At 40.1% G+C, this 17031-nt stretch overlaps 1 protein-coding gene across 8 annotated transcripts in view; it reads right to left on the reverse strand.

Moving 5' to 3' along the window:
• Window positions 1–17031, reverse strand: part of LOC138186288 (uncharacterized) — a 356044-nt gene that overhangs the window by 3210 nt on the left and 335803 nt on the right. The window contains exons 1-9 of one of the 8 annotated variants that reach the window (XM_069126015.1): window positions 16543–16632; window positions 16032–16429; window positions 15101–15254; window positions 14619–14767; window positions 14176–14540; window positions 10002–10092; window positions 6025–9915; window positions 2980–5833; window positions 1294–1545 (exon numbers count right to left, since the gene is read on the reverse strand). In XM_069126015.1, coding sequence (XP_068982116.1) covers window positions 1294–1545; window positions 2980–2996 — 269 coding nt within the window. In that variant the 5' untranslated portion in view covers window positions 2997–5833; window positions 6025–9915; window positions 10002–10092; ... (3 more) ...; window positions 16032–16429; window positions 16543–16632. Of the gene's footprint in view, window positions 1–1293; window positions 1546–2979; window positions 5834–6024; window positions 9916–9987; window positions 10093–14175; window positions 14541–14618; window positions 14768–15100; window positions 16633–17031 lie in introns of those variants that run through there. The other 7 variants (XM_069126013.1, XM_069126014.1, XM_069126012.1 and 4 more) reach the window with 7 other exon arrangements.

Raw genomic sequence — 17031 nt, forward strand, 5'->3', positions numbered from 1 at the left:
TGTCCACGGCTGTACGCGATAAATTGTTTTCGATCCGAAAATTTAACAAAATACGATATAACCATCGTTGTACGATCTACTACTACTTGCTGGAAAGTACGCTTCGCTTTTAATTTTCGTCTTTGAAGGTATAATATCGTTTCTTAAATAAAAAGACGAATCAGTTCAATCGGAATATCCAACGTTATTGTTTCGTTTGAAATGAATCATTGATTGGAATGAAAATTCGAGGACCGTAGCGAATTGAAAAATTGTTCAATTTTTTTCTCCCCGAGAAAATCTTTCTATTATTTTCTAAACCTTTAGTCGTAAATCTTCAAGGGAGAAGAAGCATCTGGACGCATTGGATCTTTAAAAAGAAAGAACCGCGAGAAGAGGCACACTCACGTGGGAAATACGCGAGTCTCTTTTTAAAGAAAAAGAGCCGACCGACTCGATTTAGCGCTGTGGTAATTCTATGCAGTTTCCGGCTGACAAGGACGCGCGTCCAGTAAACTGCAAACGTATGCCCGGTATCAGTTAGTCGATGTAAAAACGACGACGCGCGGCGTATTGAAAGAGGTAACCAAAGTTAAATGCATACGTAGCCAGTCTCGTGGCTCCCACGCGTATTGGCAATGCTGAAAGGAGGCATTGTTTTCCTCTTCGCTAACACCGACTCCTACGGTTTCACCGGGAGGGTTGTAGTCGTGAGATGCTGTCTCTTCAAGAGATTTGTTCCCTCCTAGTTGAAGGAAATGTTATTCCAGGCAAAGAGGATGCTACGATGTTATTCTAACGTCGATCGGAAAAACAATCGAACTTTGCGTTTCAAGAAGAAATTCTTGCCAAGTGTTTTCACGAAGTTTATTCGCGATTAATATGTATACTACGCGGTCGTGAGTCGGACTAGGTGGGAATCGATGCAGAAACATTTCAGAGAATTGACTTTGTGTGATGCAATAAATTTTCAACTACAGACATTCGTATTTTTGCAATTTTACTATAGCTACGTAAACTCTAAGCTTCTTGGTAATTTTATTTATTAAAATCACTGTTACAAGGTTGATCTAACGTAACTGTTTGGCTTGAATTGAAAATATAAACGAATTCTCAAATGGTAATGAAATAATAAATCTACTCTTCTGTAGCTAAGGATTAAACGAGAGATATTCGATGCTATTGAAAATAGCCTAGATTTTACGATTTAAAGAAATATTAAAAAAAAGAGAGAAGGAAACTTCGAAGAGGATCTTTGATTCTTAAAACTAATAAAAAGAGCATTCTTTTAAAGACAGAATGAAGATCATTTACCCCCAATTGACGATGGTCTCCTTGGCGCAAATTCCAGGCAGTCGAATCACCCGTTCGAGTTCCCCGTCCTGCAGGATCCTGGTGACTGAAATACCGCGATTAGTTGCGGCCTTGGCGAATCCAAACGAGACGTTCGGGAACGGTAGGAGGAGGTTCGATTGTTGGTGAACAGCTCCGGCGTCCGACAGCACCAGGAGCAGCCCAAATGCCAGCAGCATCGAGTACGGGATCCAAATGATTCGCCTTCTTTCCCTGGACACACGCGATATTTATTGCCTCGTTAAGCTATCCGCCACGATGCCTGGTAGCAAATTGAATTTTATTTCTATCCTTTTATTTTCTGGCCGGAGGAATTCGGAGGAGTTTCATGTTACATCTCTTCTCTCGCTATTCAGCTTAACGTTACAGACCAGCTTTTTCCTCTTTGATATTATTCAGATATGCAGCTTCTCGGAATAAATAAAATAAATTTTATTATGAAAATATACTTTCCGTTCGACTTTTATATTGTTTGTCAAATAAATTCTTTCAGTTACCGTTATTTTTTATTAAATAATCTTACGTAAAAACGCTATATAAAAATATTTCTTTCCTCGTGTGAGTTTATGATTAGAATAAATTATAAATCGCTATATAAATTTTTCCACGTTTATGTGTAATAATTTAGCGTTCGTCTATTTAAAGCGAAATCTCTGTTCGTTTCTGTACTCTTTGAATTATCTGTATTATTGGTAAATTCAATAACAGACAGGTTGTAAAGAGAATTGGTCGGATCGATGGACGGTGTAACGGAGGTATCAATTTCTGGCGTACAACTTCGATTTGAAGAAATTAAAGCACCGAGCCGTGGCTTTGACAAGCCACCGGGGCCGATACCACCCGCGATCCTGTCGCAGTTTCTTCTCGTCGTTCGTGGAGAACTGTTTGGCGCTTTGCCATCACAGGCTCGATCATCTTCTTTTCATCGGCAAGATAAAAAGAAGCCGCGCCTCTGTATGCTGGCTCTTACGTAATTAACACGTATGATAGCTGCACAGCCATATGTTCCACGACTGTTTATTATCTTTTTCTCGAGAAACTCCGCAAATTTCTAATGTTCTCTCACCGAAAAAATCTTTCTTCTCAAACATATATATATACACAATGTAAATAAATAAAAAAAAAGAAAATAAGAAATAATAGCTGGATATCTGAATGTTGTAATGTTTTAATCTTTTTAGCGTCCTAAAATTCCATTGCTGCGGCAAAACAATCCCTCTTCTCGGAGACTTAGACAAAAGACAAGTAAAAACGAGCAGTAAGATAGAAACGTGGGGAAAGATTCTGGAATCTTGGAATTCTGTAATGTTTTAATTTGTTTAATTAAAGAAATTTTAACGGTTTTTATATAAAACATTAGCCTTCCGTCGATAGAGTTTAACGAGCTTCGTGATAAAAGTAATCATGATGTAAATTTGGAATTGCGGTAGCATCTAATCTTGGAACGATGACACATGATTTCATGCAGTTCGCGAAAATATTATCGCGTTTGAAAGAACGAAATAAAAATTACACGTATCCGTATCGTTCCCTTTAACCGGTTGCTTTTTCAAGAATCCTTAATATGTTGTCGGTTATACGCGATAAAAGAGACGATTCCTAGAAAATTCTTTTCCTCTTGAAATAAGCTGAAAAATCTTACGATACCTTGGTAGCACGCTCATCTGCACGGTCCACGAGCGAAAGTTCCAAAGAGCCCTTGGCGCGGCGGTTCAAACTCTTCCATAAATAGTGCACTTCCGTGAACCGCTGCGAACTTCCTCACGGGACGCACATTCGTTCATATTCGATGGCTATCACGGACTCAACCACCCTTTTACTATCTCACTTCTCCTATCAAGGATTTCAAATCTTATTTTTAAATGTTAATTGTCAACTCGGAAGCTCTAACTCGTGGTGTTTCGACGTGTTTCCTCACTGAATCGACATGAATCTCAAACGAAGGGATGGAGTCGCGAATTATACAAATAAAACAGGCGAAGGGTGAGATGTTTCGGAAAATCGAGTCACGTGGTTGAGACTTTTCGCGCCCTTTTCTTTCGAGCAAAATCGGTGCAGTGCACAGTGGCTCCGTTTAGCTCGGGGATACCTCGTGGAGGCAATCGGCCGTAGTAACTGGCGCGCTACGCTCGCGACTCTCCCTTAAATACTGGCGAGAGTTCTGGTGGTTGTCCAGTTCACCTACACCACTACCTATTCTGTCACTTACGTCTCTCCTTCTCTGACGCTCTCCCCTTGGTTCGATGCGTTTCCCCATCTGCAACCCCACCACCACTCGGACACCAACCAAAGTCTCTGCTTCCCCTTTCCTCCTTCTCCTGCAACCTTCTACCACCAACGTGAGGAGCCGCCTCTGCCAAATCCAATCCTACCCACTCACCCTAAGATCTAATCCCTGCTCTCTTCCTCTTACTCTTTCACTCTAACTCCCTGTCTGCTCTATCCCCCTTTCCTTTTTTTCATCCCTCTTTCCGCTTCTGAATTCCGCGCGCACACCTCTTTTCCTTCCTTTTTCCCTCATTTCTCTTTCTCTTCCCCTCTGTAGCCGTCTTTGGATCTCGCGTTTCTTCCTCCCCCTCGTTTCTCTTTCTCTTTCTCTTTCTTTCGTTTCCTTTGTCCTTCCACCGACCAAGTCGCTGCTTTTTTACACCCTGATCCTTCCTATCGTCTAGGCGACTCTAGCGAGCTGGCGAGCGACTTTGGTAAATGCCGGTGCATCCATCACCGAGCGTCACACAGGCAAGTCGAGGTTACCGAGGGCCATGGCTCTGATTCCGTGTTACGAGTCGCGTGTTGGTGCATCCTCGTCGTTTGCCTCCTAGCCCGGTGGATTCACCTAATCGATCATACAAAATAAATTTACTGGTTCATCGATATTCGTATTAATACAAATAACAAGAAAACGATTATCTTCTAAATGTAACGCTTTTCATAAATCAACGTAAAGAAGCATTAGTTTCGTCAGCTATTTTCCGGTCGTAATGGATGAACATGATAGAATTACCAATAATCAAAGCTCAGACAGAAGCTTTCCTTTTTCCATATATATTGCGAAAGAAATTATTCGATGATCGACGTCAATAGTACAGACAAAGTCAGCGTTTGATTGACTAGGAAATTTTTCCTAACGCAGGAAGATGTCGACCAAATTGTCGCCGAAACGTTCGTCCATAATAAATTATGCAAATCAGCGCAACATGAGTAGTCCTCGTCATTGGCCATGAGTCCCGCAAGATCGTACCACGACTGGCGACTAGCCAAAGGTCGTTCTTCGCGAGGTTCGCGATAAACTTTCGTCCCGGCGTGCAACCGGGAAGCATTGTCGCGCGAATTAGCGCGGCTTTTCAATTTTTCCGCCGGCTAGGCACTTATAGAGAGCTGCCCGCGTTCTCTGAAATGGATCACCTGCGCGACGATTCCTTATTTCCACCAGTGCACCGCGAATATTTTATTCGCAGATGCTCCTGAAGAAGATGTCCGGGTTCCCACGGATGGCTCCGTGAAATTATGCTCCATTAGCTTACTTATTTATATTGCAGTAGCTGCAACAATATATCATCGTCACTATTATCATTCGAATCTTACGAATAAATAAAATTAAATATAAAAGATATAAAACAATAGGGAAATTTAGAACGTAATTTATCTTCAGATTACGTATTAGAAAAAAATTTACTCGTTACTCGAAAAAATATTACCCAAAGGTTCTCGAACGAGAAAAGAAAATTCCTTTCTATCTTACCAAAAATTGTAAATTCCTCCGAGTCCTTCCTCTTCAAAGAACCATATACCGTCACATAGCTTATTCTAGTAGCTATAAAATACAGGTAACAATTAGACGCGTGCACGATGTCTTAAAGGAGTCGGTCATAAAAAGATGAATGACTGGCCCATCGTGAACACTCGAGAGTCTTACTCTCAACTCAGGTAGATCTCACAAGTTAAACGCGTTAATAGCACGAGGCAAAAGGAGGGGAGAAAGAAGGGCGACACGACGGATTTGAAGATTTATGCTCATCCATCGGCAGCTCTTGAGTGGTCTCCTTGAGGAACGAGATCGGCTCCACGGAAATTAATTGGCGGGACGAAGAAGTGGCAGTGAAAAGCCGCCAGTGGTTTCCACCCATTGTACTCCTTGTGGTTATGACTCGGTGCCGCAGGACAGGGTTGTTAAAAGGGAGGGGGAGAGAAATGGAATGACAGAGAGAGAACAAGAGACAGAGAAAGGTAGACTAGTCGAGGTGAGAGTCTGTAAGTGAGTAGGTAGTTCTTGGGGCACTCGATTGTTCGGTCCTCGAGGGTTCGTCCACGAACTACCGTCTCCGTATGCACGCTTTTGGGGCTCATAAAAGATCTTCGAACAAAGGTCATCCCGTTCTGATTTCCAATTGCCTCGTAAAATCTGTTTTGTGATTGTAAAGTTGCTGTTTCGCAGTATCCTTTCGGTCGGGAACATTGTCATTTCGTGTTTCGACTCTGTTTGTGCGTGTGAATTATGATCCTGCGAGAAGAGGAATTTTACGTTATGTATAGCAAAATAGTAAGTTCTAACGGCAAGGAAATTAGTAGAGACAAGATTTTTGCAAATATTTCTAAATATATAAATATATAACTTATTAAACGTTGAATGCGTTAAACGAGAGAATTCCGCAACGAAAGAATTTTATTTTCAAGTGCCGAATAGAGATCTACCTGTGCCTCCATCAGCAATCTGAAGAACGGTTTCCAGAGTTGTTTCACTCCCCCACAGGAATGGTTTTATTGTTCCGAAGGCGAAGAGCTCTCGAGCTTGAACGCCAGTGCACATAGTGTGAGGTAAGGTTCCGTGGGTTGACTCTTGCAGACACTTTTAAATCTTGGAAAAATATCTATTACCTCTTGTCGCGTTACATCTGGCTGCTTTCTTTTTCCTCTCGCGTTTCTATGTCGATTAAAGTTCAGTTCTCTAATTTATTCGATTGCGTCCTTTCGATCTCCATGCTATTTTTTACAAGCTAATTAGAAGGAAGCAGATTAACGTGAAACATTATTCGTAGTTAAAAATATGTCAACCACCAATTGTTCCATCAATCTCCGATATTTATATAATTTCGTAGACGAGAATTATCTTGGAGATCGTACCAAATTGTAATTTTTAGAGCTACTTTAACCAGAAAAGAATTCGTGGAAATATGAATGAAGGAAATGTAGACAGAAAAAGGAGAAAAACAAATAGAAATAAAAAGAAGAAGCCAGTTTAACATTGGCATCGCGTGGTTCACATGACTGGTAAACGGCTTCCTCAAACATTCGTGGATTGAAGTTTGTCTTCTCGAGAAGTAAACGATGACAGAACGGATCCTTTGCCCGTGGATGTGCTCGATCAACCAAGCTCGCAGATCCCGAGTTAAGATCCGCCGCTCTATAACTAACTTGCTATTATAGCGGTTGAAGTGTAATTATCTCGCGATAGTTCAACCGCAAGATATTCCCGTTAACTAGAAGGCAATTTGTGGATACTGGCCATAATCGAATTCCCTCTGTGCTGTATGACAATTGTACTACGTCAAATTAGACGCCTCTCTTTCATTCTCTACCCGGCAGCCACTTTTCCTCCTACAATTGTAAAACGAGCCATTAGCGCTAGTAAACATTACCGATGTGAAGAGTTGGCAAACACACGGGCTTTATCGAAAATTTCGTGTACAACGCGGGTCACTATATTTTCGGAAAAGAACAAAGAATTATCTCGAGAGAATTATACACACGCCTTATTCCTCTCGACTCCTAAAATTCAAGCAGAAGTTAAAATTATAATTGAATATCTTTACCACAAAGATCATTTCAAGGTGAAAGTAAAAAAAGAACATTTGTTTCATCACTGAAAATAGATAAAGTAGATAAAACATATATATATCGCGATTCAAAATCTCACAGTCGCAATGAATCATCTTGTAGACACGATCCAGACCTAAAATATAATCATCTTAACAAAACGTTCCCGAATCGAATCAATGACTAATTATACGTTGGAACAACAACGCGGAGAAAAAGGTTTTGGATCGGACGTCGTTCGTGGGATAACGTATCGATCATCCATCGGGGATCCATTACAGGAACCGTGCCAGCTTAGATCCTTCGAACACGGAGAGAGGTCGACGATCGTTTCAAGGGAGGATGGCTTCATGGATTTTGTTGAACGAGTTGAGGTATAGTCGTCGTTCAACTTCTCCTTCTAAGAGCTAATTAATTTTTATAGCTTTGCTCGAGGAGAGAGACCTCGGGTCCACCGTTCGTTTCTTGTTCAGATCCTACGAGGCAATATTAATGGACTGGCCCGTTTGCTTCGCTCATGTTTGCAGATTTCCTGCAGGTCCTCTTTATTTGCGGATCGTCTCGTTGTTACTGCACTGACCTCTCGACGTCCATACGTTGATTGTTCCTCCCTGGTCGATGCACATAATTTAATAGTTTTTACAATTTATAAATTCGTCTAGTCGGTGGCAGAAAATGAGAGATATAAAATAATCAAGCGTGGTACAGTACAGACATAGCGCCGTGAAGCATAATACTGGTTTCCATAATGAACATTGTTCTCGTGGGCTAACGGTTGATATCTCATAGCGGTCTTCTTCGAAATTGACATATTCTCCTGGAAAATTTATGGGTAGAAAATCCTGTAAAATTATGAGTTGAGTTATTATTTTGTTGATAGCTTTTATGATTTCATATAAAAATTCCTATACGATAGATTTAATGGAATCGAGGAACGTTTGTTCGATCGATTATACTCTACAAGAAGGGGTCTTTGATCTTCCCGTGAAATTTATAGAAACCATGATTTTTAATCGAAGCAGTTCCACTATGTGAAGCTCTTCATCGTCCGAGAAAAATAAATAACCGGTCGATCAAGTGATGCGTCTCCCTCGCAGGTGATTAAGTTTTAGGGTTCCAAGCGGAGAGATTTAAACATGAATTTATCGTAGTAATTATTTGTCGAGGCACGAACATACAAATCAAGCAGGCTCGTTATTATTACATACGATGGCGAATTAATTGCCAAAAGAGTATAGATCGATATGATCGGTGGCAATGATTTATGTCGACATCAGATAGCTGACAATGGAATTTGTAGACTTTGATATAGCAAAAAAAAATAGAGTGCAAGATTCGATGCGTTGTTTTCTTTGCTTATTCCTCATATTCGTCGTTTTCTTTTTAGGTTCAACGTCTTAAAATTTGACTGCAAAAAATGTTCTTCCGTAACAGACGAAATTAGCTGAATCAATAACGAATACTCATAACGATAAAGCTGTATCGATTAAAATTATTTTCGTCGAAATTAAAACTCATCCGTACACACTGAGATTTTATCGAGCACTTGAGTTCTAAGTTATTGCAAACAGTGAGTCATTCAAATCTTTGAGTAGTTCCACGGGACCGTAATGCCTATGGAAGCTTATAATGGAAGCATTGTCGGATTTCTAATATAAAATCGTGGCTTATTTTCTGTATTCAACAAAACGCTGTGCGTGCAAATATATGATATCATGGAGGAACGTGTACGAACGCAAATGGATATCCTAAATGGCCAACGGTGAGTGTATACGTGCACGGTTATAATCTATATTGTACCCGCATAGATGTGTCTTTGTCCGTGACCTATACATCAAAAAGATTGGCGTCTTTATTAACAGAGATACCCAGGATTTCTTCTTTTTCTTTTTATTAGTCAAGCTTCGAACTCTTGATGAAAACGACCGTTGCGGTAAATGTCTATCTAATCTCTCGTACAAGCCGTTTCTATAATGATACAGAAAATATTTGGACGTTTGTTAATGTTCGTCAGGTTTAGTTGCATTTTAGATTCAAGACCATCACGCGATACATCAACTTGATTGACTAATGTCGCATCTGAGCGGCTGGCTTTCCCTTGGAAATCGTGAGAAACCGACGCATACAGGAATCTAGTGAAATTTCGATTTACAATAGTTTGCCGAAACTCCCATGTATGTACCAATTTTACAATTCTACTTTAAAAATATTATGTTATACTATATTCCCTGCGAACACCTATTTTGTTATTCGAGCAAATCTTTCAATACTTCATACGCTCGAAAGCAAATTAAAATCGTATTTATCTCCGATTCGTGGTCGTGATTGCGGCCAACGAGAATGAATTAAAACAGAGAACGAAACGTACGGGGAAATGTCGGTAGTAAAACGACGAGGAAATCCCCCTTTCTTACCCCGTTACCCCTTAGACACTCAGGCCATTCAGGCAGTCGCCGTTTTCCGCGACAATTGCGAGCGCAATGCAATAATTGCATAATTCCCGCCACACTTGCCACTCGGGGCGAAACTGGTCGGTCCATGAGTGGTTGAGCCGCGCGTTCGTAAAAGGGTGTAACCGCTTCGTAGCCACAGAATTGTAGCTTGTAAGTTGTATCCGCAAGGAGAGCCACCTTTTCTTTCACTCCTCGAACTTTGCCGCTGGAGGATGAATTTTGTGACCGACGTGCGGCTTCGACGAATTTTGTTCCTCCTACTCTCGGGCTATGGGTTAATCGTCAGAGAGTGCTGCAGCATTAAGATGAAGCCGACCTATAGAAAGTATAAAAAGCAATATATACACATTGTAAAACGGAAAGATAGAAAAATATAAAACATAGTTACTGACGTCGATGAACCTTGAACTTCTTAGTAGACAGTAAGGAATTACAACGAACTCTACTGTTTGTTCAGTCCAACGTAACTGGTGGGTCACTAGGGGTTCTATACCTGAAATTTGTGTGAAAAATTTGTTTCTAAGTATCATAAACGCTAAGTAGTTAAGTAAATACTATTCAATTATCTATTCATTAGCATCGCTATACCTATGGTATATATACCTATAGTAAGATGAATAGAACAGAAACAATTTACACAGAATAATCTGCGGTTACCCAAAATTATTATGCTGGTAATTATGAGTGAAAATAGCTTGATTTACTGCTGGGGATGGTTATATTTTCTAAGTAACGAGAGGTAACTGTGACGAGGAGAAGGGGGCAGAAGGGACGACAGACGAAGAGAGAACAGATAGGCAAGGCTGCAAACCGCTTGACGAAGGAAATAGAATTCAGAGGAGAACTTCCTTCATTTCGACTTTTACCGGCTCTTAGCGAAAGCAACGCTGCGTTGTAACGGGTGACGTTCGCACAAAGGGTGTTAAAGTTTTACGCGGACTATTTCTCTTTTTCATAGATATACGCCTCTCGGGCGATAAAAACTTGTACAGTTTACTGGGATTCGAGTCGTTGCCATTGGAAGAAGGAAAAAATCGTGAAAAAATTAACAGACGTTATATTCGCCGATATTCCACGTATATTTTGCTGACATTTAAACCATTTATTCCGTCGATGCGTTTGCCTCTACGATATAACAAATTTCCATTGTATCTCTTAAAAATATTTCAACCTTTTGACAACGTGAAAATCGTCTAGCTTGTAAACACACACAATGAAGCGGTCGTCACGGGAAATTCTTCCGAATTGGTTACGGCGTCGAGTCCCAAAGATTTGTCCGAATGTCGTCGAAGCTTCTTCATGCGGGGGTGGTTTCTTGGAAGAACGACGGAATGGGAATAGGAAAGAAAGCGAACGAAAGGCAGAAGAAATGAACTGGCAATCTCATCAATTCACCAAAAAACAGCCGTAGCAGTATCTACCTGATAATATTTACTGCACATTGAAACACGGCAGAAAGGAAAGCCACGGTCTTTGTAAGACCAATCGGCCCATTCAAAAGCTGGTATTAGCCAAGCTATTGTCGGAGCGGCGTGAAATCGACATACGAAAAATGTTAAGCGAATCAATATGACGCTACTAATTGCTGTATAGCTTCGAGTCATGCCGGAACGCGATGTTTGGCCCAACCAACGATATCTATTGTTTATTATAAAAACATACCTCTCTTTGTTACTGTTCTGTTTCGCATTTTTCTATAGACGCGAATGATTTGAAACGATTGGAAGATTGCTTTGATACAGAAAGAATCTTAATACATTTAGATTTGTATTTTGATATTTTCAAAATAATTGGTTCGGCTTAAAGCAAGGAGACTATCTTCTCTTTAATTAAAGAGCTCGGCTAACTTCAAAGTAGACCGTAAGAAAATCATAGGAAAGCAGCTACAATTTCTAAACGACTCACGAAGAATATGTGAAATTATAATAGAACATTGGTGGTTAAAAATGAGAAAAGCAAAGATACATGGCAAGTGGATGTTCCTGCACCACCCTCCGGTGAGAAGTGATCACGGAGTGGAACCGGTGAGCGGGGAACACGCAGTTCCCCGAGAAGATCATAGAGAAAAGAGGAACTTTACGAGCCGCGTATATGGTGCACACGATCCGGGCTGAGGCACAATTCGCCACTAATTGATTTTACGACATCCGTTATATTGACCGTGAAGATCGTCGACAGAGTTGGTCGAGCTGCAGAGGGTGCAGATGACACCCTGGTGCGAGCCATGCATGACGCCCTTTTTCAGCGGATATACTCGAGGAATCTCCATGTATGAACCCTGATCACCGAGGACGATCTGATCTATAGTCTGTAGCGGCCCTCTGTTCTTTGTCCGCTTAATGTTTCGCTGATAACGGCCGACAGAACGGGCCGAGTTGACCGAGGAACGAGAGCTAAACCGGTTGAATCGAGAACCCATCTGATAATCTGATAATCGGGACCCATCTATGGAGACACGACTAAGAAGCATGTGAAAAATACTCTGCTCGTATTTACATTGCGTGTAGATTGTTTAAAAGTATCGAAAGAGTATGTATATGAAAATTAGTTTAATGCCACTTTGGATTCTTTAAGTCGAGTTAACGTAAGAATAATACTGAATTTAAAGAAAGGGTTCAGGAGAAAACTGTCTTTGAATCACCCTGTATATTCTTAATAAATAAACGGTGAAACTATAAATTAAATTATAAAATTGAGTCTCGATTTATTTGGTGTTCGTTTTTTTCTTTCGACGGAGCATTAACTTATATAATGAAAGATCGGGAACTTAATTGGTACAGTCGATGAATAAATATGGAAAAAGCGATAAAAAGCAATCGGAGAAACCAGTCGTGGATACAGGTCGTAGCCTCAATTCTCGTTCGATGGCATTAGTTGCCCATAGAAGAACAGAGAATCCCCTTGGCCTCCAATAGGATCGAGACGGGATCTCAAAAGGAGGCAAGATAGGAACGAAGGAAAGTCATCTCTCGTTCTCTACTGCTCCATCGCTATCTCTCACTCCAATGGACAATGAGACAATGGAGTGACGTTTGCGAGACGTGATAGCAGTCGGATTAATTCTCGATCGATTCGAAGGGAGCCGGTTCTCCGCTTTGAGAATTCGTACTTTCCCGACAAATACGCAACCGGTTAACTGTTTGACTTGACACTACAAACCACGTGCTTTCAAATCGTACCAAAATAATTCTAGAAAATATGCTTACAAAGAAAATGCTCAAATTCTTCGATCGGTCCTCGTTTAAAGTCTTTTATGCCATGCCTGATACACAATTTCTGAACCATGAAACTTTAATATACCCTATATAAATAAAAATACTACATTGACACGTGCGTGCAAAAAGGCTGACTATATCGACGATCAAATTATTGTTATCATAACCATCTGCTCGTCACTTTTACAAGCTTAAAAGCTAACGCTGTCGGTCGTCAGATCAAAGGAGGCCGACGCTTCCGCTCCCGAGAATGGAAAACATAACCCGAAATTCCCTAGCGAATACATTCGAAAGTGAGCAGTGAACTGATCGGCAAAGTACCCCGGAGACCGCTCAGAATTTTATATGAAGGAGAACAAAGAGTTCTGCTCAAGAGTTCAGTCCTGTAAATACATATATTCGGTTCAGTATCGCAGAGAATGTCGTTGCACCGGTCTTTTGGGAATTCAAATATGCGATGCATCTACGATCCAAGACACGGATTGGAGATCAAAAGGTTGTATCGGTTTGCAGAGTCCAATAAACGTTTCACGTTCCTCTCGTCGAATGTTTGATTCCTATAAGACGATAATAGTAATCTAGTTCGATCAATCTTTGTCTTATCTAGAATAATATAATATCTAATATGTAAGAAGTCATGTTTTTATCGAATCAACTATATATCCTATCGTGTTTGTTTCCTATCACCTCGAGCAAAACGCGTATTGGACAGGGTGCATCGTTTTCGACCACTGAACGCATGAATTGTTGTCACACGAGTTGATTTCAGGGTGGCTCGAAAATCGATGAACTTCTGGCAGGTCGTACGACTAATCGTGATCGATGAACCGGCACGCAGCGGCACGTGACTGGTGATCTATCGCGTGGAAACGATTGATCGCGATATATGGACGCGGAGACATTTCGCCCTTTCGTTGGACATCATTTTTTTTAATACCTCGTTTTAGATCTCATCCTACCATGCACTCGTTTCAAACTTAGTTTCACTTGTCATTGCAAAAAGTGAAAGAAGAAGGGAGAGAATCGGTGAAAAGATACAGTCGAAAATCACTTTTGACTGATCCTAAAAGCTAGACGAATTAGGACAAGAATGCAGGATAACTAATTGCCCCATAGCGTAAGCTTCATAGACACGCATACCGATACATTCATTTTTAGGCAAACCCATGGCCCCAAATGGCGTTCCATGGTCAGATAGAAATCTCGAAATTATAGCTCGACTATATAGATGTTCTCGGCGACAGAGGAGCTCGTTAGTGACTGAGAGTATCGATGACCCTCGTTAGGTAATCATCTTTTAATTAAGCCAAGAAAAAAAGACGCCGCTGATACATAGTCTGCAACCACAAAACTCTAATTACCTTGCTCTACCGGTTTAACAGGCAGCTTTGTGTCTTCGAATGGGGGCTGACATACAACTTGACGCACTCTAATCTCACGGTTAACTCCTGTGTCAGGTGCATTTCATGTGGTGATGATGTCGGAACTATTCTTCTAATCTACATTTCTTTTGTAATCGCTAACGCCTCAGTTTTTCTAAACAATGACAGAAGTAGCATGTATCTTCAAAGCAACCATGTGTTTATGTTTATATGTCACGCTTGTTGCTTACAGATGATGAGACGTAATCGTATAAAGTTATGTTATGAATAAGTATTAGAACTTGCATAACTTCTTTATTATCGCAACTGTGATTAGTAGTCTTGCATTTCAAAGTATGTACATTCTAAAAAAACATCAGTTAAGAAACTTTTGCTACCTTCTTACAACGGAATTAATTAAGACGTTGAAAAGTAAATCTCACCATATCGTTTGTTTATTTCCTCACTCTATCTCTTATCTTCTTGCTGCACGTTTGTTCCTTTGTTTCGAAGGCGGAAAGCGCAAAGCACTGTCTCGTGCATATTCGCGATGTCCGTTCACTTTGACGTCGTTCACAGTCCGGGAAGTGACCTTGAGTGACAAATTGATTTCGAACGGACTAAGGTATATAACTCCTTTAGATTTAGTCTAGTCTATCGAGTACCTCTGTGAACCTGCTACTTTTACATCTATTTTACTGGTAAAACCCATCGAAATAACGATAAAATAAATTTTATTTTATTTATTCGAATAAGAATAAAAATAAAATAATATGGTATCGTATTTTCCATTTCCTCTGATGACTTTTATCTAACGATAATGATCACCGATTATTATTATTCTAAGGAAAATTGAAACTGTTATTGAAAAAACTACAGTGTATATCGTAGTATAATTGATATATATATAGAGATCGCAACTGACCTGCAGAGGATGGGATTTGCACTACGAAGGGATGGTCGACGAACGGTTGTTTGACGGTACCACCCCCACACCGAAGCATGGCAAACCTGGTATCGCATTCACGGTCCACTGCTTCAGGATTCGGGTCTCCACCCTGTCTCTACGCTCGTGTTTCCTCGTGAAAAAAGAAAAGAGAGAGGTGGAGAGAAGGGAAAGAGAAAGGAGAGAGAGAGATGATACGGTAAAGGCTACCCATCGGTGGCGATCTGTAACCCTCGATCGTCGGATCTGAACATATCTCACGACGAAACATACTTAACAGATGGTTAGGTGAACAACGCATTTGTCTTACAAATTGCAGCATCGAAACGTCTTCACGGCTTCTACCACGAAAATTGTTCATCCAACTGTTCTGTATCCGAGAAAATTTATGGAAAAAATTTATTTTCTACCTGGAGAATAGTTTTTCGATTACTACTGTTGGAATCGATTGTACCGTGAAAAAATTTGAGAAGTTCATCTTTGGCAATGTAGTTTAAACTAAGTTAATGTAGAAACGTTGACGTAATTATTACATTACGTATTGCAATATAAGTAACAGAGTACCAGCGAACGTGATTGCTCTTCATAAGAATATATTGACTTTCGTATACTTAAAGAGAGTTTATAGAAAATCCTATCCGAGAGTACCAACGAATAATCGTAAGTCCTGAACCATCTTGCGTCTGTTCGACGAGAAATCTATGTTGCGAACGGATCGTGAATCCATGAACATAACGCAATCACCTCACGCATCCGTCTTATTCCAAGATCAAGTCACGTGTGAGACTGCATGGTAATCAGCTGCTGACACGGATCGTGCACAAAAAGAGTAGGTGATTTTAATAGAGAACAAACAGGATAAAGTGATGCAATTTCCCTTTCTCGATATTTATAAAACGTATATACTTACAAAGAAAATCAAGAATTTTTCTTTTTTGATAGTTTGTCCAATATCATTCCATCGAAATGCAACGATATTCTCTTTGCTCTGTAAAGTTATCTATCAGTAGAGGACATAAGTCGTGGTCGCGTGGTAAGAAACGGCTGGGCGATATACATAGCAGGTGCGCGTGCAGACAGCTCGAGGCGTTTACCAGTTAACCAAGGGGTGGGCAAACTTTTTTCTGAAAGGGTGGAATAAGAAGCTGCGGGATTTACTGTGCCAAAAAGGGGTCACGCTATGCTAAAGCGAACGCGCAGGTCTTTTTAATCATCTTGTCAGGCTGGTATAATCCGTGCAAATCGTCCGTAAAAATTCTCACTACTTTCTGGCAGACAAAACTACTGTAACTGCAACAGGCATAGCTTCTGAAACATGAAGATGGCTAACGTTGACTGTTCCGTGAAAATGTCTTAAATAGATATCGTATATATCGTAAAAAATATTTTCTTTCTCAGGAGTATTTAAAATTCATACTTACCATTTCATTTGTGTTACAGTAATATATTATCCTATATAAATTAACGAGGATGAACTATCTTAACTATCTACTCAAAGAATGTCTGAAGAATGGAACAAAAATGTCATTGAAATGTTATAAAAAAATTAATCTTTAAAAATATTCATCTCTCTAATTATTAATTAACGAAAGAAATATTTCACATACATCAATTAAGTGAAATTGTTTGTCTATATATTTATCAATTTACAAAAATATCCATGATGTTTTAGGGACAATATTAAGAAGTGATTGCAAAAAAATAAAGCACCGTAATCGACACTAATTAGAGATAAACGAGCATAGAAGTGAATAAACGTTGAAGATGTGCTTGGCGCCTGAGTGTGAAGATGAGTAAAAGTTTGTAAAGATAGCAGTTAATCCAACGTGTTACGTCTAACACAGAGAGAAAGAGATAGAAGAAGAAAATGAATGGACGTGGCTGTAAGATTCTCATTCCGCCAACACGCA

This window comes from Bombus flavifrons, chromosome 13, assembly GCF_040668555.2.
Source record: "Bombus flavifrons isolate JBK064 chromosome 13, iyBomFlav1_principal, whole genome shotgun sequence".
In the NCBI taxonomy this organism is placed as follows: Eukaryota; Metazoa; Arthropoda; class Insecta; order Hymenoptera; family Apidae; genus Bombus; species Bombus flavifrons.